At 31.8% G+C, this 23,275-nt stretch overlaps 2 protein-coding genes across 4 annotated transcripts; one reads left to right on the top strand and one right to left on the bottom strand.

The window, feature by feature from the left end:
* The first annotated feature begins 10,775 nt into the window (after positions 1-10,775).
* LOC105646707 (transcription factor LHW) lies at positions 10,776-16,792 on the top strand. Its single transcript, XM_012232624.4, has 11 exons — positions 10,776-10,944; positions 11,119-11,758; positions 12,690-12,899; positions 13,182-13,269; positions 13,354-13,395; positions 13,723-13,782; positions 14,133-15,302; positions 15,414-15,515; positions 16,104-16,250; positions 16,332-16,457; positions 16,576-16,792. Exons 2-11 carry the CDS (start codon positions 11,661-11,663, stop codon positions 16,666-16,668), a joined length of 2,136 nt encoding a protein of 711 aa, XP_012088014.1. The 5' UTR covers positions 10,776-10,944; positions 11,119-11,660; the 3' UTR covers positions 16,669-16,792.
* Positions 16,793-16,829: 37 nt separating this feature from the next.
* LOC105646706 (ultraviolet-B receptor UVR8) lies at positions 16,830-22,255 on the bottom strand. Of its 3 annotated transcripts, none has more exons than XM_012232620.4 (11): positions 21,881-22,255; positions 21,397-21,470; positions 21,221-21,305; positions 19,509-19,640; positions 19,184-19,420; positions 18,750-18,995; positions 18,435-18,478; positions 18,112-18,294; positions 17,675-17,765; positions 17,209-17,252; positions 16,830-17,099 (listed from the first exon to the last, which is right to left on the bottom strand). In XM_012232620.4, exons 1-11 carry the CDS (start codon positions 22,092-22,094, stop codon positions 16,977-16,979), a joined length of 1,473 nt encoding a protein of 490 aa, XP_012088010.1. In that variant the 5' UTR covers positions 22,095-22,255; the 3' UTR covers positions 16,830-16,976. The 3 variants fall into 3 exon arrangements, with proteins under 3 accessions (XP_012088010.1, XP_012088012.1, XP_012088011.1); XM_012232622.4 differs by having other exon boundaries at positions 18,750-18,989; XM_012232621.4 differs by having other exon boundaries at positions 21,221-21,302.
* Between the last annotated feature and the right edge of the window lie 1,020 nt (positions 22,256-23,275).

Here is a 23,275-nt window from a genome sequence, read left to right as displayed (position 1 = left end):
AAATAAAATGTGAGCTTACTACGAGTTATACACATGGAAATGGAATATTGGAAGTTTGCGTGCCTCCCTTAGTAAGAATAAATTTCACTTCTTTCATGGGCTCCACCAAACAAAGCACACGCAATTTTCTTGCCCTGAAACGGACTGCCAGCGGTCCAACCGCTGGTTGGTTTTTCCCTTTTAGGCCTTTGCGTGAGGTCCAATATTTTATATTTATGGGCCTTCCGTAGCGCGTGTTGTAACGCTGAGAACGACGAACGTGGGCCTGAAAGTGGAGGGAAACAGATAAACAAAATCCAGAGTACGGCACTGCACATTGATAACGTCGTACACTTTAGTGCCCTTTGCCTTTGCCCGCCCCTATTGGTGGTTGGTGCCTTAAGTTTCACTCCACTTATGTCTTTTGCTCCCTTAGCTGGAGGGCTCTGTGCCCCATAAAATTGGTCCTCTGGAACACGTGTAATACTTGTATTTGCCCTTGTGCCACTTACTTTTGCAATCATTTAGAAGATGCTGTGCTATGGCTGAGTGCTGGTTATTTTGCTTGGCCAATTGTGTAAATTCAGCCATCTTCGAAAAAAAAAATTATGAGAGTCTCAATGTTTACTTTCGTGAATTTAATATTTTTATTTTCTTAAATATTTTAAATTTTTATCAATTAGATATTGATTGAATAGTTTAAATGTAAAAATTTTATTAACTATATATTAAATTAATATTTATATGTAAAAATTGAAAACCTAAACATTATTATCACTAATATAGAGAGATATATATAATATTATCAAAATTTATAACTTTAATAAATTTAAAATATTATAAAAAATTTCATCATGAAAAATATATGGATAAATTTATGAATTTATCCTATTTTTCTTTAGAAATAAACTTTATTAATACTTTTTTTTTCTTACTCATCTTTAATGAGTTAAATTCAATTCAATTCAATTCAATTCAATTCTTAATATATGGTTGAGGAATATAAGGTTCTCGGGAGAAAAAGAAATGTGGACACCCTTTCCTTTTTGTCTGTTTAGCCAGTAAAGCAAATCCTTTGTATGTATGAAAAGATAAATTACTACAAAATTCTTAAAGTTTATCAAAAATATTATTTTATCCTTAATATCTAAAGAAATTACTGCAGTTTCTCGCATTTGATCCTCTTAAACTATTTACTCCTTCAATTTGAGAAATTGCATTTTGGTCATTGAGTGAAGAACTAAACAGTAATTTGAGACGTTTTCAAAAAAAAAAAAACAGTAATTTAAAAATAAATGTGAGGAATTATCCGCCTATTATCCGTTTGAACAATATTTTTCTCACCCATATCCACATGTGTCACCTAGGTAATCGGGACTAAGTAGCTTTTTATAGCCTTAAAACACGTGCAATGTGCCGAGCAATATTAAATGATGAAATAATTTTTTATATAATTTCGATATAAACACAATACGAAAATTAGACGGTTTACATGAACACGACACATTTAACCCGCTTAATATCATAAACAGGTTAAGTGGGTCGTATTGATCCATACACAACTCGTGTAACCCACTTAATATTATAAACATGTTAAGTGGATATGTTGATCTATATACGACTCACTTAACCTACTTATAGTATTTTTAACTTTTAACTTATTTAACTCTAATCATATTTAAAAATAAAATTTCACACATAAAATGCATAAATTTTTCAAGATTTATAATTAAAATAAAAAATTAATACAACAATAAACTTTAAATAGGTTTTAGTTTGAGAATTTATATTTAACACTAAAATTACCTCTTTACTCTTAAATAAATGGGTCACTCCTTAAACCTCTGAATCAACCCGTAACACAACACGTTTATATTTGTGTCATAAATGGGTGACTCGTTTTGTGACACGAACTCGTTTAACTTCAACCCAAACTAATTTATTTCGCGTGTTAGGCGAATCATATTTGCGAACTGTGACCCATTTTGACACCCCTAGTATGACCTGCATCAAAAAATGCACACAAACACGATTAATGTATTTTTCAATAGTGATAATAATTTTGAGAATTTCACTAATTATATTGAAATAAGAAATTAAGTATTTTTTATTTTACATTTATGATTTATTATAAATGATTATTTATTTATTTGAAATATTAATGTATTATATTTGTTTTGTTTAGTGTGTCCTAAACGTGTGAAAATCTCCTACTTTTTAAAAAATTATTATATGGCGTACGTTCACATATCACGTGATGAAATATTTGCTTTTATGTCATTCAGATAAGAAATATAGTGTTTTTTATTTTATATTTATTATAAATAATTATTTATTTAATTAAAATATTAATGTATTACTTATTTAGTGTAGTGTGTTTTAAGCGAGTGAATGTTCTACTTTTTTTAAAAATTATCGTATCTCGTATATTTCATACCTCGTATCCCATTTTCGTCTAACTCAACTCCTGATATATGATATTAGTATAACTTTTTAAACTATTATAAGGCATACCAAAAAACTACGAAATATTGTTGTGTGGACTTTGCTTTAACAAAAGGGTGAATATACATATAAATTGTATTATTTTTGCAGCTATAACAAAATAGCATTGGTGTTTAACGTATTAATTGAAATGCAATTAAGAAAAATCATAGATAATATGATACACGCCTCTTTTGTTAGTTTAAACTTTTGAGCTGAATTTAAGCGTTTTCACAATTTTATAACGCCTACTTTTTTTTATTTTTTTTCTCTTTTAGAATTAAAATATCAAAAATATTTTTTAAAAAAATTTTATATATTTAAATTTTTTTTATTTCGTATCTTCATTACAATTTACAAAGACATTGAAATATTCTTGTTGTATGTTGCTCTTTTTAATTTAAAGAAAAGAAATTTTTAAGATTGGGTAATAAAAACATAACCGTAAGCCCCCTGCGTTTTGATCTAAATATTATTTAAGTTTTTATGGACCCAAAAAAAAAATTAATGTCAACGTCACTTCTATCCTGACTTAAAAAAATTTAATAGGTAATTACTTTCTTTGTCCAAAAATATAAGTCGCTTAAAATTTTTACATGGAGCTTAATTAATTCTTCTAAATTACTCCATCTGTCACAAAATATAAATTGTTTTAGATTTTTGCACAAGAATTAAGGAAGCAGTTAATTCTTCTAAATTATAACAAAACTAAGAGTAAATTGATCATATTATTCTTTATCTCAAAATCAATAATTACTTGTGAAAGTATTTATTGAATTTAATATAAATAAGGGTAATGTTAGAAAAACTTCATTTATTACTCTTTAAAATATTCAAAACAATTTATATTTTGGGTCAAATGGAGTATAACAAAACTAAAGGTAATTTGATCAAATTATCATTTATCTCAAAACTAAGATAACTTGTGAAAGTGGTTATTACTCTTTCTGTTTCACTCTAATAGCAATAAATGTAGTTTACCGTGTTTCACTTTAAGTGCTCATTTAGGATTTTAAGAGTATTTTAATTAATTATTTTTCAATTTTATCCATATTTATTAGGGTTTTCTAGTAAAACTAAGTGGGGAGCTTTTAATATTAAAAAAGATAACTTAGAGATTCTACCATATATTTTTAAAAAATCAATATATTTCAATCATTTTCTTAGTCCGTGTGAAAATATCATATGTTAGCTACTAAAGTTGAATAGATGGAGTATACAGTATCTAATATAAATAAGGGTATTATCGAAAAACATCTTTTATTACTCTTTAAACTATTCAAAGTAATTCATATTTTGAGACAAAAACAATTACTCTAAAATTGACTTATATTTTGAGATGTATGTAATATAAAATTATAAAATTACAATTAAGTGTAACAAAAACTAATTAATGAGTTAATTCACACATCGAATTAGTAATTATTAGGACAGGATTATGACAGTTAAGTGTTTCCTTATGTGATTGTATATATGCTTGCTTGCTCTCTCCGTTCCTTGAACAATTAAGGAATTTACCGCGAATAAAATGTTGATTGGATGGTAAATTATTATCATTTCTGTAAGGACTAAAACGTAAATTCAAAATAATCCAAAGATACTATATTGAGTGGGGGAATTACACCTGGATATACCAAAAAGAATATGGGGACCCGCCCACGTGCAGCACTTGCAAATCTTGTTGTCCAGCCAGCAACTTTCATCACTTCTTTTTATTCTGTCGGCTGTAAAAAGTAAAAACCCAATTTAATTTTTCAACGTCTTCTGACGCAGTAAACTTCAAAAGTAAATTCATTGGTCTAGGTACTGCATATGTTATGGTTCTTCTTTGTTTTTTCTCCAGTTACTATGTAATATAGTTATTTGGATTTAATTTTATTTATTATATAATTAATTTTATAGCTTTTATACTTAAGAGTGTTAAGTAGTTTACAATTTCTCTATTATAAAATTTAGCATACAACTAATATTTTTTATAGTTTTTAAAGTTTTTTAATTTTTTAATATTATTTTTACTTATTATGTAAGAATATTAAATAATTTTAATTCAATTTTTTTATATTTTTATGGATAATAAGCTTTAATTAATTGTTTTTATAGATTTTAAAGTTCATTTTCTATGTTTTTGATATTATTTTCAGTTATTATGCAAGAATATTAATAATATATTAATTTTAATATTTTTTTAGAAGAAATCAAATTAGAAATTTCATTAAGAAGAAATTGTATATTGATATGAAATACAGATCAACATGTTTCTATATTTTTGTACAGAAAGTCTAATAATAAACCATTTATGCAAAGAATAAAAAGATACAATCTTAATTTGAAGTATCTGATTGAGTTGACAGAGTATAATATTTGTGTCATCGGCTATCGCTTGCTTCACTTGGTGACTATTCATGGCTACTGTTTGACTCCATGGTCTTTCTACAAGTTTGATCTAATTACTTTTAAATTTTTTCTGGAAATCTGCATTTTTTTCTGCATAACTATCTAAATAATAAAAGACGTTAGACAAAATCACCATAATGATGACAATAACTCAAAATTAGATCTAAGAACAAAATCTCAATGTATAGGCGACAACAAATTTCAATAATTGGGCCACAATAACTCAAATCTATATATTTTCAAAAAAAAAACAAAAGAAAAAGAAAAAGGTTGACCACTGGTAAGAGCTCATCGATGCCACCCGTGGAAGAAAAAAAAAAAAAGAACTTTTAGATTTTAGATTTGGGAGAGAAAGAGAAAGCAGCTAGAGTATCTAATCTATTTTTTAAAAATTTATGGATGATAAGATTTAATAATAAAAGAACTCTTAATAGGTTAGTTTTATTTAATTGTACTAATTTTCTATCTTCTACTTTATTTATTTATTTTTTTTTTGAAATTAAAACATCACATCCATTAAGAATAGAAAGAAAATAAACATTAACATGTTGATAGGATGCTCTTGCTAAAGTGTGAGCACCTATAATTGCTTGTCTACATGTCCATCGAACAGAAGTATCATTTCTACGAGTAAGAATACTCTTACATTAATTCATCAACTATTTTACCAAAGTCTGAATTATCTGTTTGAGTTGAATGAAGAGCATAAACCAATATTTTTGAGAATCCGAAAAAATATATCCACTACCTGCCATATGAATATCAGCCCATGCCAGAGTTGCACGCATTGCCAAAGCTTCAACCATTGTTGCATTATAAATGAAAGCAGCCTGACAGTGCCTTAACGAACTAACCTTCTTGTCCTTCGAAAACTGCCCCAAAACCAGAGAAACTTTGTGCCGGAAATAAAGCTCCATCAACAAACGAGTTAGGTTTTGTAGTAAGCTTAAACTTTTAAGCTTGATTTAATATTAATATAAAACATTTAGTTTTCCTCTCCTTATTTATGTTATATGGTTTTTATAAATATAACCTTTGATTTCTTGGTACTATATATAGTTCAATACAGTTTGCTTTTCTTTTTATGCATTTGTTTTTTATAATTGTGTATTGAAGCAATGTGAAGAACTATTTCTTTAATGAGCTTAACAATATTAGAAATGATGATGTTCAAAATCTTACTTCTATTGAGGAAGTGATGTTTTACCATAACCATATTTCGCTTTAAAAAAAATTCTGTTTGATAATAATTGCAATAAATAACTGAAGCATGTAAATACAAACTATTATTGATAATTATCAATTTGTACTGTGATTGCAGATATTTAATAAAGGTAATCTTCTTTTTAATGAATGACTGTAATAGGCTCTGTTTGTTTCTATAGAATAACTTGTAAAAAAATAATTTTTACAATTTTCCGCTGTCTGTGGCGTTCGTGAAAATAAATTAACGAAAAATATTTTTCTCGTTAAAATAAAATTAAGTCATTTTTAAGGAAAATGACTTCCCATTTAAGAGAGAAAAACATTATCCGGACATTGACATTTATTATAGTCTTATAAATGCATATTTTTTAATTTATAATCATTGGTACTCTCTATCATCAGTCACCGTCACTGTTCACCATCAGCTAGGGAGGAGGTCCATTGGGGCTCAAGTGGCTCAGAACCCCTCAAAAAATTTTAAAAAAAATTTATTATGAAAATTACATTTTTTAAAAATATAGAAAAATTACATTTGACCCATAAAAATTTTAAAAAGATTCTGTTTAGCTCCCAAAATAATTGTTTTAACTCCGCTTCTACCACCAGTCACCATCACCGGGCCCGTCCACTATCTGTGACTGCCACTAATCACCTACAACTTTCATAATTTACCTTTTTTTGATATTTTTTCATATTTAACTATAAAATTTTTAAAATACAAAATTTATATTATTAATAATATTTTAGATTTTATAAATTAAAAATTTTAATATATTTATTAATTTTTAATATTGTAATTAAACAACGGAAAATAAATTATGAAAGAAAAATATTTTCCATAAGGTACCAAGCATTAATATTATTAATTTATTGGTTAAACCTAGTGGAGGGAGAGGTAGTTCATACGTTACTATCTTATTCTTGTTTTTTATTCAAATTTTGCGGATAAATATTTGTTTCATGATTGACTTTTTAATCAATTTCTTTTATTTTATACATATGCAGCCTAATTCAACTGTACATACCTCAGCCTTAATAAATTTATATATTTGTTTAGCTTTAGGTGTCAAATATTTACATATGGTTTTGCCACGTGTATAATTGTGAATTTTATTTTATTTTATCCATGATGTCAACCCAACCCAACTTGATAACAGCACTTTCAGAATCCGGCCAATGAGAAGATATGTCGTTGAGTTATCACCTTCCACGCGGTGATAAGTACTGTTAGATTTCCAACATATTTAATTATGTTGAAGTTTAGCTATCACTCTCTTTTTTTTTTTTTAAGATGTGTAATTGTTTTTGGTTAGTGATAGTAGTTTTTATTTGGAATTTTTAGCCAATAGAATTAACTACAATGCCAAACTATTTTTAATTGTTAAACATGAGAAAGAAAAAGTACCACTTGCTGGTGACCGGTAGTAATATTGAACGGTAGTGTCCTATAATTGATATTATTAACAATAATCGGTAATCATAACTAATTGATGAATTAATGAATTTGTGTTTTTAAAGTTATAATAAGTCTTTTAATGTCTAAAAATAATTTTATTTTTTTTATATAAAAAAGTTATTTTTACTTAAAATGATTTAGTTTTCACTTTTATCAAAAAAATATTTTTCGTTAATCAACTTTTTTTTTTAAGCATTCTAAACATTAGAAAAACCGATAAATAATTTTCAAATATTTTTTGAGTATTTCACAAGTACGTTTCTTTCCTTAAGATTTAGCCTTGTTTCGCTTGAATTGATGCCAAAATATTTTATTAGTGTAAATTATTTACAATATCATTGATGGAATTGAATTAATTAAATAAGAAATAAAATCCTTGTATATTGAAATGCAAAAATGTCGGCCCAATCCAATTCTTAAGTCGATTTCATTGTCATTGTCCACTCCAATAAGCCACTTAACTTATAAGTTAGGTGGTTAATATATATAGTATATCAATATATAAATTAAATGTAAGAATGATACAATTTCAAAATTATTTTTTTCAAAAATAAAATATTATAATTTTAAAATTAAATTTATAAAATTTATTGACTTTAAGTTGTTAGATAATGTTTCTTTATACATCACGTGGCTGAAAGTTTCAACTAAATTAGAAATTTCTTAACCATAACAATCCAAAAGAACTTGAATTAAAATTTATCTGGCAAAATTAATTTTTTTAGTAATTATTAGCTGTCGTAATAGTTGTCAACTACTTTATTAGTGTTTTATCAAATATTATAAGAAGTAATTTTCATAATTTGCTCCCTTATTAGTTTGAGGACCTGACCGATTTTAAAGTGAACAATTTTCATTTTTTCTCCCTATTTTTTTATCTTTCCTTTTCTTCTCTATATTTTCAATTTTTTTTTTTTTTTTGTCTTTTTACTCAAACTCTACTTTTTTTTTTCTCTTTAATTTCTTCTTCTTTTTGTCCATAAAGAGAGAATGGAATCGGAAAGGCAAATATTCCTGTCATAATCTATAAGCTACAAGTTAGTGGAGCCTGAATATTCAAATTGAAAGATGATTGATAATTAGGGACGTGAAAAACTACCGACTGAACCGATTCATTTCGGTTCGATTCGGTTAAATGTTTATGAGAGATTCAGTTAATTAATTCATTTGGTTCGAATTAAATTGGTTGTTTGGTTTGGATCGGTTGAATTTAAATCCGAATCTAAATGGCAAAAACCTACCAAAATAGAATTTAGTTTTAGGTCCGGATGATTCTTGACTGTTCACCTCATAAATTAGTATTAACACATAAATAATGTTTCAGCCCTTATATGGTTTGGCGTTAGAAAGGTCTGTTTCATTGCATCGGGACTCTTCTTATTATAATTAGACTTTGAATTTGATTGATAAGAGCAAGTTGCATGATTTTAATATTTTATAATGCGAACCAAGTCAAAGATGCTTTCTTATAATGGCAATTAGGTACCTGCCCTAATCTGTTTAAAAATAGAAATCAAATACCGGATTTTTAAAAAAAATTTTTTTTTCTTGGTCAATTTTATTACTTGCCATTTAAGTAAGATTAGATTGTTCAGATAATACGAGAACTAAGTGTTAATCTTAAACTAGTTAAAGTCGAATATATAAATCTTTTGTTTTTATTTGACTCTGTTCATAATTGAGTTTGCATTAATGTAAAAAGTAGTAGATTTTGTTGGACAATTTTCCTTCATGCAATGATAGAACGAGGAAAAATATTAAGGGAGAAAAATTTTAAAAATTTAGGGGTGAAAATTGAAAAAATTTATTATTTTATTGGTAAAATGTAAAATTTTTTATATTTTATAAGATAAATTAAAAAAAAAAGTTAAAACTAGAGACTTTACACGATTGCTTCCATGTAAATTTAGGTATAATTCTTATTTATTTATTTATTTAACACCATCCACTATCGTAGTCATTAGTCAGATTACATGAGAATCTTCATAGAATAGATGGTTGAGAAAATAAGAACTATATATTTTCTTTTTCACTTGCAAATACTGTATTTGTTCTAGCATGGAAGGACTAATGATTGACTGGATAAAAGTAATCTTCATGTAACGGCATATTTTATCCTGTAATAATATAGTGCTAAAAATTAAATTTTGCAAAGTCCTTAAAAATAAAAAAAATAATGTGCATATTAAAATTGTTTAAAGTGAAAAGTCTCAAATTTAAATTTTCTCACAAAAATTTTTATCAATTTAATAAATAAATATAAAAATTATTTTATATTCTATAGTTCATAATATTTTTATATTTCATAATATTTTTTTAGCCCGTTGAATTTCTTACCAAAACAACAATCATTCGGTAAGTTGATATAATTTTTCATTTTCATATATTAGCATTCTCTCCCCTACTTTTGGTACCAAAAGTATGGAAATATTTTTAGGCAAAAGTCACTATTCAGAGATTTATGGACCGGTTCCACCTTATCGATTAAAATTGAATTGACAATATACTTAAAATAATAAAATTTAATTTTACGAGAAAAAGAAATGAAATAAAAAACTATCTTAAAGTAATTATATCATAATTTTTATATTTTTAGAATATAATTTTTTAACTCTTCAAAAAAAAAAAATGTTGAATATTTAAATGCCACCTATATATATTTCATTAGGAGTACCCGATGGCAATGGCAGCATCAAGATTTAAATTAATACTAACATTTAGATTATTACTTGAATTTTGACCTATATAATTATATTTGATTAATATTAATAAACAATAGCTAAAATCTCAACACCCAGTAGAAGTTATATAAATTTTTATTTTTAATATTATTGTCCAAAGTGTCTTCATATTCGAATTACAAATATATAATATTCATTTGGGATTTTTTTGGCCTTTAAATCTCGTCGCTGGTTGGCACAAACTCATTTGTCGGCTTTTGATGCCGCCAGTTTTAGGTCAAATATAATGATAATAATTTGTATTGCGTATTTTACAATTTATTAGGATTCGATAACATAACATTTGAATTAATTTTTAAAAATTAATTTTTAAAAACAGTTAATTACCCTTCCTTTAATTTAAAGAAAAACAAAAAGTTCCACTGAGCTGTGGGCCCGGAATCCCAAGGAATTTATCAAGTTATTGAAATTCAGACTATAGTGGACAAATTTGGAATAAAAAAGTATAAATGAAACAAAGTAAAGTAACTGGTTACCGGGGGCGAAGGTGTTATATTAAGGTGGGCTCCTTCGCCTTCTGGCCATGGAAGAAGTGTGAAAAGAGTGGAAAAGCAAAGCAGAATCTGTCCACTCCTCCTGTTCCTCTCTCCTTTTCAATATTTATCCTCACGAAGGAGACATCGTGGAGATAATGGAATCCAACGAATTTGAACACTGCCAATATCACTAACCCTCCCTCCACTTGTAAGTAGGATTTTTAATTCTCATTTTTTCTTTCTTTTCCGCTGTTTGGCTGCCAAGAAAATGAATTTTAAGTGGAAAACAGAACTTTTCTGTTTTTTGCTGGTCATTTTCTCAACAGGAGTTCCTCAAACCACCTGCAATTAGCTGATTCCCTGTTCGTTTTGTGGCTTGCAGTGTAAGTGAGTGATTCATTTGTCAAAATCGTGCTTCCTCTCTGCTGTTTGCCTTCGATCACGTACAGATTGTGGTCTAAGCTGAATTTTTTTTAGTGTTTGAGAATATAACTGGTTAGAGTGTTGCCATTATCGCAGAGATCGTTCAACTTTACCTTAATCGCTTAATTTTCCCTTTGAACCTAAAACTGATAGTAGCAGAGGGAGTTCTTTTAAGGTCTTTCTCTGATTATAGTTTATTTCATGGATTGCTTGCACCAAATGATCGCCAAAATCGAGTTGAATTTTCTGTTTTGCCTTGTTCAAGTGTTCTAACATAAGCATAAATTAGCGATCAGGAGTTGGTAGGTTTATCTTGTATTAGCAATGGTACTTTTAATGCTCAATTCCAAGGGGCCACCGATAAAACGAAGGGCGGGTTTGCGGATAAAACAAGCTGGAAGAGGTTCTTATCGAGGCAGCTAGTGAAGTGTTTAGGATATAATTTGGCGAAATTTGTTATATGTAATAGAGACATTTGTGTATTTCTTGGAAAGTCAACGAATGGGAACTACTGCTTTGAGGCAGTTGTTGAAAAGTCTTTGCAATAATTCAGTCTGGAATTATGCGGTACTATGGAATCTTAGCCATGGGAGCCAAAGGTAAGTTGTTCTTGCCTAACAATTTCTCCACTAGTGTTTGTTTCTTTTGAGATCTAACTGATTTTATTTTGTCTAATTTTACACCTGTTAGCTTTAATTTCTGCTAAAGTTGTGTTATTTATGAATTTGAGTGCATTGACCACTGTGTGCATTGAACACTGATGTCTAACATCTCTTGATTCTGGCATAGTTTTTGCTTTTCAGCTTATACGTCCATCATCATGAAAGATATCATTGCTTAAGATTCATCAGAACAGCAAAGTATTTTGGTGTTCTAGGATGGTTAAGGTTATATCATGTTGTGGCCTTGTATGATGCTCATCTATGGAGAGAAGAAGTGGTTTTTAGGTCATTATTAGAAGGTTCTTAGAATGGAATTGTGTATGCCTCTCAAAGGCCGTAGGTTGAATATGCTGGAACCATTAAATTGTTTCTGAAGTATAACTCATTTTCTCAACCTATAATATAATAATGAGGTGTTTCAGAATAATTTGTACAAGTTGTTAGTCGTCAATATGTAATCAGTTGTAAGGATCTTGATGATGCATGCCTAGGCGAATGCTAATAGTAAAGTAGGAGTGAATTAATACATCTGCTTGTGTATCACATCAATGTATTGCATGCTTAAGTGGCCCTTCCATGCCTAACAGCCTCTTCTTTATTAATTTGTTTGTGCATCTGGGATTCTGTATCCTCCAACTTATATATGACTAACACTTAAGTGAAGACTTCTTAATCAGAATTTCCATGGAATTATTGTCATTTAGATCTATATTGTGAAATTAAGGGAATTAATTTTGTAACGCAAGTCTAATTACCTTCTATGCAGCTTATTCATCACTGTCGCTTCTAAAAGAGTATATACTTTACTGTTTGCCAGTATCTGTCTAAAATGCTTAGTTTGAGATCTATATTTTTCTCTTAATGACAGGATTTTGACTTGGGAAGATGGGCATTTTAATCCTCCAAATTCAAGAGAAGTCGCCGAATGTATAACCGATGATGCTGCTTACTACAAAGATGCAAAAGATATTTTCTCTCGACAGTTCGAAAGAAATACATCCAGTGGTAGCTCAGAGGAGTATCGAGTTGGACATGTGGTGGCTAACATGATGCACCTTCAGTATGCCATGGGAGAGGGGTAAAAATGAGCCATCTAATTTAGAATTATATATCTTTTCCCCTTATAATTTACTTTTGTTATGATAATTTGCTTTTATTAGGTCATTAAATCGTATACTTTGCATATCTAGATAAAAGGGCTGGCATCACATTATCGCTTTGTACTTCGTGCATTTTCTTTGCATATAAGGGTATTAACCACCAAACTAAGTGGACTTACAAAGTGTGGTTCTATTAGATGCAACATCATTCAACTTTTAAAGGGACTAGGGATTGACAGGGGGTTACTGAAAATTTCCAGGGTTGTCGGGAAGGTGGCTTTTTCAGGGGATCCTTGCTGGGTGTGTTTGAATAATCTTTTCACTAACAGAGCCCGGTTAATTCCTGAGGTGAGTTTTCTGGCAACAAAAGATAATTAAATGGATTAAGTATGTTAACAAAAACCTTCACAAAATACTGTTCTTTCTATTCAGTGTCCAGAAGAATGGCTGCTTCAGTTTGCATCGGGTATCCAGGTAAAGTTAATTCTGACTAATATCATATAATGGGGTCATATGTCATTTGTTGGTAAGAAGTGCAGTGCAACCCTCAATATATAAGCAAAATAGTTTAGAATTTTACAACTTAGTCCATATTCTATGACATCTTAATAAAATATAAATAAAATTTTATTATTATTCTATTAGTTAGCTCCTCTTTAGGCATATGTCATTGCGTATGGCAACTGCATACACATACACAAATGTGGTCGAGAATGCTTGACATTTAGTTGCTTAAATTTCACAATTAGCCGCCGGATGAATGATGGTTCAATCAATTATAAGTTTATAATGCCTCTGCAGACTATTTTGCTGGTACCTGTGCTTCCACATAGAGTTCTGCAACTTGGATCATTGGAAGAGGTGCGCTGTTTGTTCACTTTAAACCTTTTTCTTTTTTATTTCAAAAGTTCTCAGTTTAAACTGGCCACTATTCACTATACAGTAGAATTGTTAATAGTACAATTTGCTGGACAATTCCTTTGGTCATGAATAGAGCATTTTAGATATCACCGTTTTCAATGACTACTATCTGGTTTTCCTTTTCTCTATTAAGATTTGGATAACTCTCTAGTATGGAGTCATCAGCATTATTGGGGAATAATATGTGCATATTATATTTTGTCCATACATATGCCTATGTTGCATGCATGTGTATTATGCCACCTCATTAGGTTTTCTCTCATGCATGGCATTTTGTCCCTAGTTTTCAGGTTGCTGAAGATATCAATATAATAGAATATGTCAAAGATAGATTCAACGGCCTTCACAGTGTTTCAGGAAATGGTGGGGCCTTCTCCATAAAGAAGGAATTTGAAGCTCAGCTAATATCTCCACCAATATCTAGTGCCGTTGGATATTTAAATGCAACTACAGCATATTCCTCGGTGAAGACGGGAGGTTTACTGATACCTGTCAACAATGTAGAGCTAAATAGTGACAATCCGTCCATTGGAAGTCAAGTTCTGCCCCTGATAAGCATACAAGAAGCATTTATGCCAGCTAGAGAAGATCTGCCAGAAGCTTTCAAATATGAAACAGAAAATAAGATTGTTATGTCACCTATTAGCCTTACTGAAATATCAACTTCAAGTATGTTATTAGATGCCATCCAACTGGAGATGGTGGAGAGCAAGCTGCTTGAACTCTCTTTGGAAGAACTACAGGCATATTCAGATACATTTGGGGAACCCTTCCCTGATATTATGAATTCTTTTCCTGCAAGTGAAATGACAGGGGAACCATCTGGAGGCAACCTTCCAACCATCATGGATAATATAGATGTTAGCAATTTTCTTAAATTTCCTGAGGATTGTGAGCTGCATAAAGCACTCGGACAATCTTTTAGGAAACAGACAGAAAAGCTGTGGGACACGTCTTTCATGGTTGAGGATACTCTGACCTGCAGCAAAAATCATAGTGGAAGGACCGAACCATCCTTGTTTACTAGAGAAGGTGATGGTGGCAATCTGTTGGAAGCTGTAGTTGCCAATGCATATAATGGCTCGCATGACACTTCTAATAGATCCAATAGTTGCAAGTCATCTGCTAGTTTTTCAGGAGACTTTGCTGCTTCTCCTAAACCACAAAACCAGTATAATACGATTGCCTTGGTGAGTAATGGTTCAATCCCATTTCCATCTGCATGCATTAGTGAGGACAAGAATGCTGATGGTACTTCAAGTACTTTGGGGAAAATGATGAACACAAATTCTATTCAAGAGCAGCAGCAAAGAGTATGTGATGACAGGCAGCTTCAGAAGGGGAATAAGGTCAAAAGAAGGGCCAGACCTGGTGATCAACATAGGCCAAGACCAAGAGATCGACAGCTGATCCAAGATCGAGTGAAGGAGTTGCGAGAGCTTGTTCCAAATAGTGGGAAGGTGAGTGCTTCCTCAGAATTCATTTGTCGCAGAACTAATAGCTCCTTTATTGTATTCTTTTTCTTCTATCCGCTATGTGAACAAAAGTTTGCTTGTTCTTTGATAATCCAGTGTAGCATCGACAGCCTTTTAGACCGAACCATAAAACACATGCTGTATTTAAGAAATGTAACTGATCAAGCTGAGAAGTTGAAACAATGTGTGCATCAGGAGGTAAGTGAAATTTGTCCACCTTTCATATAAATTTGTCCTGCCAATTTATTGGTTCATTTGTTACTTAAAACTTGCATATTCTATATAAAGAAATCTTAGTCGGTGCTTAATCAGTAATTGCACTTTCTGGCTTTTGTTCTAAAGCAAATATTTTTGGAGGACTACATTCACATATTCTTGGCATGCAAAGGAAATTGGCAAAGGAATTAAGTTCAATATTTCATCTTTTTTTGTATTTCAAGAAAAGAAAACGAAAATCTTTTTTGTACTTCGAGAAATTCATACTAAAAACAGTTTCATCACCATATTTGACTGGTGCTGGTCAGCATCCCGAAAATCAGAGGTTTTCCATACAATAATTTTCCATGGAGCAACCCAAGTATGTTAATAATGTGGGCCGAGCCTCTTAAATAATAGGTGAGGTGCGGTAGTACTTCCTGCAGGTAAAATTTTGGAATAACATCAATTTAACTTGGGCCAGAAAGTAAATAGAAAATCCAAAGAGAATTTGGTACTGGGTCTTTATTAATTGAAATTTTGTTTTTTTGAGGCTATTCTGACGAGTGGTTTAATGCCAATGATTCACAGCTTGCTGGTTGCAAGAATTGGAGCTCATCGAAAACCAAACAGACTAACGAAAAAGGAACTAGCTGGGCCTTTGAATTGGGAAACGAAATCCAGATGTGTCCAATACTAGTGGAAGACCTTGCATTTCCAGGACACATGCTTATTGAGGTCTGTCAAACTATCCAGTATTTCCGAGTTCTCTGATTCCTTCAGTTGTTCCACATAACCAATGTATATATTCTATTGCAGATGCTTTGTAATGAGAATGGTCTGTTCCTAGAGATTGCCCAGGTGATCCGCGGCTTGGACTTGACCATCTTGAAGGGCGTGCTAGAAAATCGATCAAATGACACCTGGGCTCGGTTCATCGTTGGGGCAAGTTACTAGATTGTTTGTTCTATTTATTATTGTTTTTTTCTATTAATTATTGTTTTTATTTCTTTTTATTGCAAAAGATTTGAGAAGGCATTTTCCATTTTACAATTCTCTACAGACTTCCAAGGGATTCCACAGACTGGATATTTTCTGGCCTCTCATGCAACTTCTGCAGCAGCGTAAAAGAAACCCCATCTCAAGCAAGATCTGATCGTATAATGTCACTTTTTCAGTAGAGTTTACTTTCATATTAAGGCAATACACATCTCAACCTAAAAGACACTATTGTATATTACAAGGATTATTGTGTGTGTATGAATTCGGTTGTTCTTCTAGTGGTAAGTGTCAGGAACTATTTATGAAGTTTCTAAATAAAAAAAAAAAAGGAAAAGTAACATTAACACATCAAAGTATTTACAATTTTCATAAGAGGACAGTTTGTTAAAGAAACAGTAGTTAAGGAGAGGCAGTCAAACAAAACTATCAAACTCTTTCTCGAGCCGTTCATACAAACAGGAGTCAAATTGGTATGTCAGCTAGCAGGAGGGTATGCCACCAACCACATTTGATATTTTTTGGTTGACAACCATCAATAGGAACTTGGGATGGAATGTTACGGTCAATTGAATCCCCCAGACCAAGCTGCAAGGTAAAAACCATTGATAAATGATATAACACAATATTTTCTAAAATGGATGTGATCCAAATTCCCAATGTGTTAATTTTGATGAGAAGAATTTGCGGATAATACCTGACCATACTTGTTCCATCCCCAACTGTATACCTGGCCATCATCTGCATTCACAAATCGAAGAGCCAGGTCAAAAGTGAGATTTGACCATGATTAACTTCGCTGTACGCACTATAGAAGAAGTAATTTAAATAAAGAACACAGCAAAAACAAAAGATAATCAGAATTTCAGTCACAAATTTAACTGATTGTATCATTCGGTCACAATTTACTGATACAGAAGGGTCGATGTAGCAAAGGCAAGACGAATGTTGTAGTGAGAGGGTTCAATTCAAGTCCACAGCTGTAAGAAGGAGAACCTCATTGGATAAATGTCTATATGATAAAAACTTGATCGATTAGAATCTTAAGTGGTTTGAACTATTTCATGAAATATTTAATCTCCTAATGTGCATAGAGCACTATACAAGTAAAATATAAAAAACAATTGAAATGAAATGCAAGATTCCAATATTTTCAAATGTACCTGTCAGAATGGCACTATGTCGAGCTCCACAAGATACTAATTTTCCACGCTTACCTTCCAAACTCGCGGCATCCAATTGCCTTGGTTGAGTCTGAGGATAACATGCAAATCAATGCTTGAGTTAATTTACATATCCAAAGCAGGCCTCTCACCAAGTTAACCCCAAAGGGTCACCAGCATTACAAGGATAAAAGATTTTTTTTATATCCAATATTAATGCACATTCAAGATACCTTAAACACGTCAAACTTAACAGATCGGTAAGCAAGAGAAAGATCGAAAAAATAAAAAGAGAGAGAAAAGGGGATCAATTATTCCAGATACAAAAAACCAGTAGTGAGCCAGTTTCCACCGCATATCTCCATAAAAGGAAAAAGACTGTAATTATAGCCTACATAGATCCAGGAAATCCATCAGAAGACAGTTTTCATATGTACCTCAGCCTGATCAGTGCCAGTTCCCAGTTGTCCAAACTGATTACCGCCAAAGGAATACACATGGCCGTCGGTTGTAATGCACACGGTATGCCATAGCCCAGCAGAAATGCTTTCTACTCGAGTTCCCGATAAAGAAGGTACAGAAGTAGGTCTCAACAGATCATTCGTACTTCCTTGCCCACACTAGATCACAAAATTTCCACGGAGACAACTATTTATGATAAGCACCAATTGGATCTTAAGAAACGCACTCAAAAGCCAACCAGCACTACGGTAGATGACAAGCAATATAAGAAAATTCACTCAATATGCAGATAGTTTACCTGCCCATAGAGTCCCCATCCAAATGTAAACAGTGCTCCAGCATCTACAATGTGATCAAGAGATAAGAGAAAAGAGGCACGTCAGAATATTGCCAACCGATTATAAGTTTCACTATTTAAAAAATCAAGAACCACAAGGTATTATGCAACTGCACTTGCATGCAAACCAACTGAGCAGATTTATGCAAGAAACTGGAAGGGATGAAGTACTAATATAAAAAAAAAAAGAAGAGAGAGAGAAATGGCAAGGACACAAAGTAATAATACAGGGAACAATTTGACATGGTTCTATCATTAGAAGAACTAAATGCTAACCTGTTATTACTGCACTATGCCGGCCTCCACAAGCAATTTCCTTTACATAACTTCCATGGAATTTAGGAGTTTGTGCTGATGGATCCATGCTTCCTTGATGAGCTATCAGGGACCGGTCTTTCCCAGAAGCAGATGTATCAATGCAAGGTATGAGATGAGGAGAAGACACCATTTTAATCCGGGATCCCAACCCTAGCTGCCCTTCGCCTCCATAGCCCCAACCCCAAACCTGTCCCATATCTGAAACTTTGGTTAAAAATATGATGGATCAGGTGTCTTGCTTTACATCAAAAACCTTCCATAGCTTTGTAGTACTTCATACAACCTACTTCGTACTTCATATAACCTACAAAACTACATAGTGTGACCACCAAGGGACTACCTGAAATTTTTAAGGGTGCACAATGTAGTGACCCAAGAAGTAGTTGATTTACCTGATAGTGCTAAAGTGTGGCGCCCCCCAGCAGCAACATTGATGATCCTTACTCCAGGACCCAGAGTTACAAGAGAAGGTGAAACTGTAAAAAATTCATCTCCAGAAGGTGAACTTTCAAACTCTTCTTTAACTGCTGAGACTTTTCTCTTTTTTATAATTTCCTCTCCAGCCTTTCTGTTGTCAGAGTGAGAAACTGTTCCACTGGTTAAACTTGATCCTTGAGACCTTGAACTCACTGAGAATTTTTAGCCTTTGTAAAATTAGTTCGTATTTCGGGATGAAGCTTTTTTCACTATGAGATCAAAAGCTTCAATGAAGATTACCTTGTTCCATCACCATTGCATTTTGTTTTGTATTATTATCCTTTTGGAAGCTTCCTGCAGCTGCTGAATCACGAATGACTTTTACACAGGGAACACACTCTTTCCATCCCCATGTGTAGACTTCCCCTGTCTCTGCATATGGGAAATGTCACAAGCTCGTTGTGTAAATGGAAAATTTGACATGTGAACCCACTTTGACTATAACTACTTTGGCTTGCAGAACAGAAATAGAGGAATGAAAAGGAGAGAAAGGATTGGAAGGAAAGCCATTATTCTCATATTTGGTTTAGGGGAAAATGAGAAAGGAAGTAACCTGTTCCATCCTGCTAAGAAGCCACAAAAACCAATCATCACAATTTGAAAGGATTGGGGAGCTGAAGTTGCTAGATGGATACTTTAAACTTTTACCCTTAAGAAAAAGAGCTTATTACTTCAATATTTCATTCAATATATAAAAACATAGTTTAAACTCATTTCCTTCCTCTAAGTTCTAACCAAACATACCAAAGGAAGGATAAACTTCTATATTCCCTCCTCTCTCTCTCTCTTCTACTCTTTGATCATCCATCCTCTTGAGACGAAACAAACATAAGGGCACAAATGAGCTGAGACAAGACAAATACTAGGTGTTTTAAGTTTGGTTCATTTAACTTTAAGCAAGCTTGACATAAACTGATATCGACTTTATTGCTAAAACTTTTTTTATTTAAAAAGTCATCTGGTTTGAGCTTAAAACTCCAAATGGGTAAATTATAACCAAACTTTATGCTTATTTCATTACGATCACATAAATTTGTTGAATAAGATTTTTTTTTTGAATAAGATACTTTATTTTTAGCGCTATGCTAGTATTGTTGGGCACTGGATTCCAATGGGTGACTTCCCATTTGAATCAAAATCAAAATTTAGCAACTAAAAGACCAACAAATTGAAGTTATATGACCTTAATGAAACTAAGTGAAGATTTGGTGACCAACCCACAGGCTATATCGCTTTTTGTTCTTTTCCTTGCTAGCATTCTGATATTTCAAATATATATCTTGTATTTTAATATTTCATGTTATTTGTATAACATATTATTACGAAAAACTCACAACACAGTGCAAAACAAAGGCAGTTTTTTAGTATGCTAAAACACAATTTTGACAGCTTAAAATCATTTATCCATATAGTTTTCCACAAGTAGCTAAACAAACACAAACAAAATCAAAATGAGCTTTTACAAATCCCATAACAAAATTTTGACTGAAACCTGTCCGTATAAGCTTATAAAAATGAGCTTTTACTGTACCCATTGAGAGCTTCACCAAGTACTCCAGTTTGCAGACACTCTTAATTTGAACTTGTAAATGGGCAGGGCCACTAATTAGCATTATCCAAAAAATAGTAAGATTTCATATGTGCCGGACTATAAGAAGATGGATATAATGTCACATTTTCCTTAAAAATTGAAATAAAAAACAAAACCAATTTTAACTAGCACATGCAAGAAATGAATTGTAATTGTACTATATTTTGCAGCAAAATCAAAACTAATTGAATTTATTTGAAAATATAATAAAACTAATTCCAGGAACTATTGCTTCCTAACGCACCAACAAAAGCAGTAATTTTGTACGCAGACATCAAGTAGCCAAAGACTGTACAAAGTCCATCAATGCACACTTATCAAATACTAATAAGTAACAATAAATCAGAGTAAAAGAGAATACCTGTAACAGATACACAATGGGCCCAGCCAGCAGTAGCCTTCACTAATGAAGCTTCATGTGGAAGAGGAAAAGGCTCTGGAATCTCCTTGATAATGTGCGGCAGAAAGAAGATGCAAATCAATTCAAAGAGAAAATTGCAGCAAAATAATTCATTAATCAGAAGGTCACTGTATTACCCCATGCTTCCCACAAGTCAGATAACTTTGACCTTCATCATCCGTCGAACCCCATGTTATGAGCTTTCCAGATCCTAATTGCAAATTATACCACAGCAAGAAAAAAAATTAAGCCTAAATCTTGAATTGCTTGGTTGACTATATTTTAAGGCTTATCAACAAAAATCAGAGGAAACAAACTACAAATCCAGAGGTAAAACAGTAGAGCAAACATGCAAAACAGTAAACAGATCTAAGCTAAATAACAGTTACGAACTCATTTCTTAAAGCAATTAACAAGAAAAAAAGCTACTTCAGAGAACAAATAAATAAGAACAAATAAAGAGTTGAAGTAAAAATAGGACGCGCTCGTTCAATAAAGGACCTCAAATCTTAAAACTTGACGGATTAAAATCATTAAGACAAGCTTACTAATTCATAACAGAAACAAATAAATAAATAAATAAAAAGTAATTAATCGAAGTCCAGAAAACAACAAATCAACCTGAAATGGCCATCGCAAATCCACAGCCACCTCCGCAGACATCCTTCCAAGAATCATCTCCGCCAATCGACGGCGGAAACGGTACTTTAACGGGAGAGACTATCGGCGATTTCTCTGGTGAAACACCCGGTAAATAACCCCACATATACACCGCCGTCTCTTTACATTCCTCCATTTTAGTTTCTTCCTCTCCTCTATTACCATTACTCGCCATTTCAGGGAACAAAACTACAAAATAACAAATCAAATTTCCTGTAAAAATTCAACTTGCAGAAACTTAACTTTATTTCTCTCTCTTTTGAGCGCTTGGGGGTCTGCTCTTGAATAAAACGAAGCCGTGGTGTGTATTTCAGAGGAACATTTGAGATTTGTCAAACAAACTTTATTTTTTTAATATGATGCGTATCATTTACAAGGACGTAGTATATGCCACGTTGGATGCCACGTAATGATAATCGACATGTGGCGTGATCATGACCGCGTTTCTGGATTGTTCTTCACGCCGCAAGTTGGCTGGAAGTTTCTGGAAGATTAGGTCCTTCTTCGTCCTTCCCAGGCCCCCTAATTGCTTGCCACGTGGGGATATTAAGTATTTATGTCTTGTTTAATCAATTAATTTAATCATCGTATTTATCGTGTGTTTCCACGGTGAACCGGAAGAATCCACCTATTGTTTTTGTTGCCCCGATAAAAGGATGACTGTCCGATTAGCGATTGTTTTATTTTATTTTTTCTTCAGTATTTTTCACTCTATGTGCGATAGAACGAAAAATTAAGGAGGAAAGAAAATGTCATCGCTATAAAATTTTACAATTTCATCCTTATTTACTTTTAAATAATATGTTAATAAATAATTCTCTTTAAAATGCAAGGATATATATATATATATATATTTTATACAAGGGAGGGAGAGAGCACAAAAAAACAGATTAGCTAGAAGCATGAACTACTCTTGGCAAAGAAACTCTTATGTCTTCCCGGAGTACAAGAAACAACTCACTTGGAGGGGAATCTAGATATGTAGTCCCACTTCTCCATCCACTGCCATGCAGACTAGTCTATCAATAATTTTATTAGCTTTCCCGTATGACCGTATAGTTGGATATCCGCTTTGATCCGATCTGAATGATGGTGAATCGGATATGGATTTTTAAAATAAAATCTATGTGGATATGGATGGAATATAAATAGAGCATAATTCGATCTGTGAGAAGTAATTTTATTTTATTTTCTTATATTTTTAAAATTATTGATTATAATTTCTAGATATGCAGCTGCCTCTATTTTTCTCTTCTTTTTTTCTTTTCCATTTATATATATTTTAAATTATTATCTCTAACTCTTTCACCATTTTTACATTTTTTTTAATTTTTATTTCAAACAAAAGAATATAAG

The sequence above is a fragment of the Jatropha curcas genome, chromosome 2 (assembly GCF_041381405.1).
Source record: "Jatropha curcas cultivar XTBG-Jc1 chromosome 2, XTBG_Jcur_1.0, whole genome shotgun sequence".
Classification (NCBI taxonomy): domain Eukaryota; kingdom Viridiplantae; phylum Streptophyta; class Magnoliopsida; order Malpighiales; family Euphorbiaceae; genus Jatropha; species Jatropha curcas.
The sequence above is the reverse complement of the archived record's forward strand: the minus strand, read 5'-3'. Positions and strand labels throughout refer to the sequence as shown.

Excerpts from the sequence above, each read along its gene's own strand:
- LOC105646707 (XM_012232624.4), top strand. The coding sequence starts at position 11,661 with ATGGGAACTACTGCTTTGAGGCAGTTGTTGAAAAGTCTTTGCAATAAT. Across the intron at positions 12,900-13,181 it reads CAGTATGCCATGGGAGAGGG|GGTTGTCGGGAAGGTGGCTT; the intron begins GTAAAAATGAGC and ends GAAAATTTCCAG. Across the intron at positions 16,458-16,575 it reads GGGCTCGGTTCATCGTTGGG|ACTTCCAAGGGATTCCACAG; the intron begins GCAAGTTACTAG and ends AATTCTCTACAG.
- LOC105646706 (XM_012232620.4), bottom strand. The coding sequence starts at position 22,094 with ATGGCGAGTAATGGTAATAGAGGAGAGGAAGAAACTAAAATGGAGGAA. Across the intron at positions 21,471-21,880 it reads ATTTGCGATGGCCATTTCAG|GATCTGGAAAGCTCATAACA; the intron begins GTTGATTTGTTG and ends ATTTGCAATTAG. Across the intron at positions 18,996-19,183 it reads CCACACTTTAGCACTATCAG|TTTCAGATATGGGACAGGTT; the intron begins GTAAATCAACTA and ends TTTTAACCAAAG.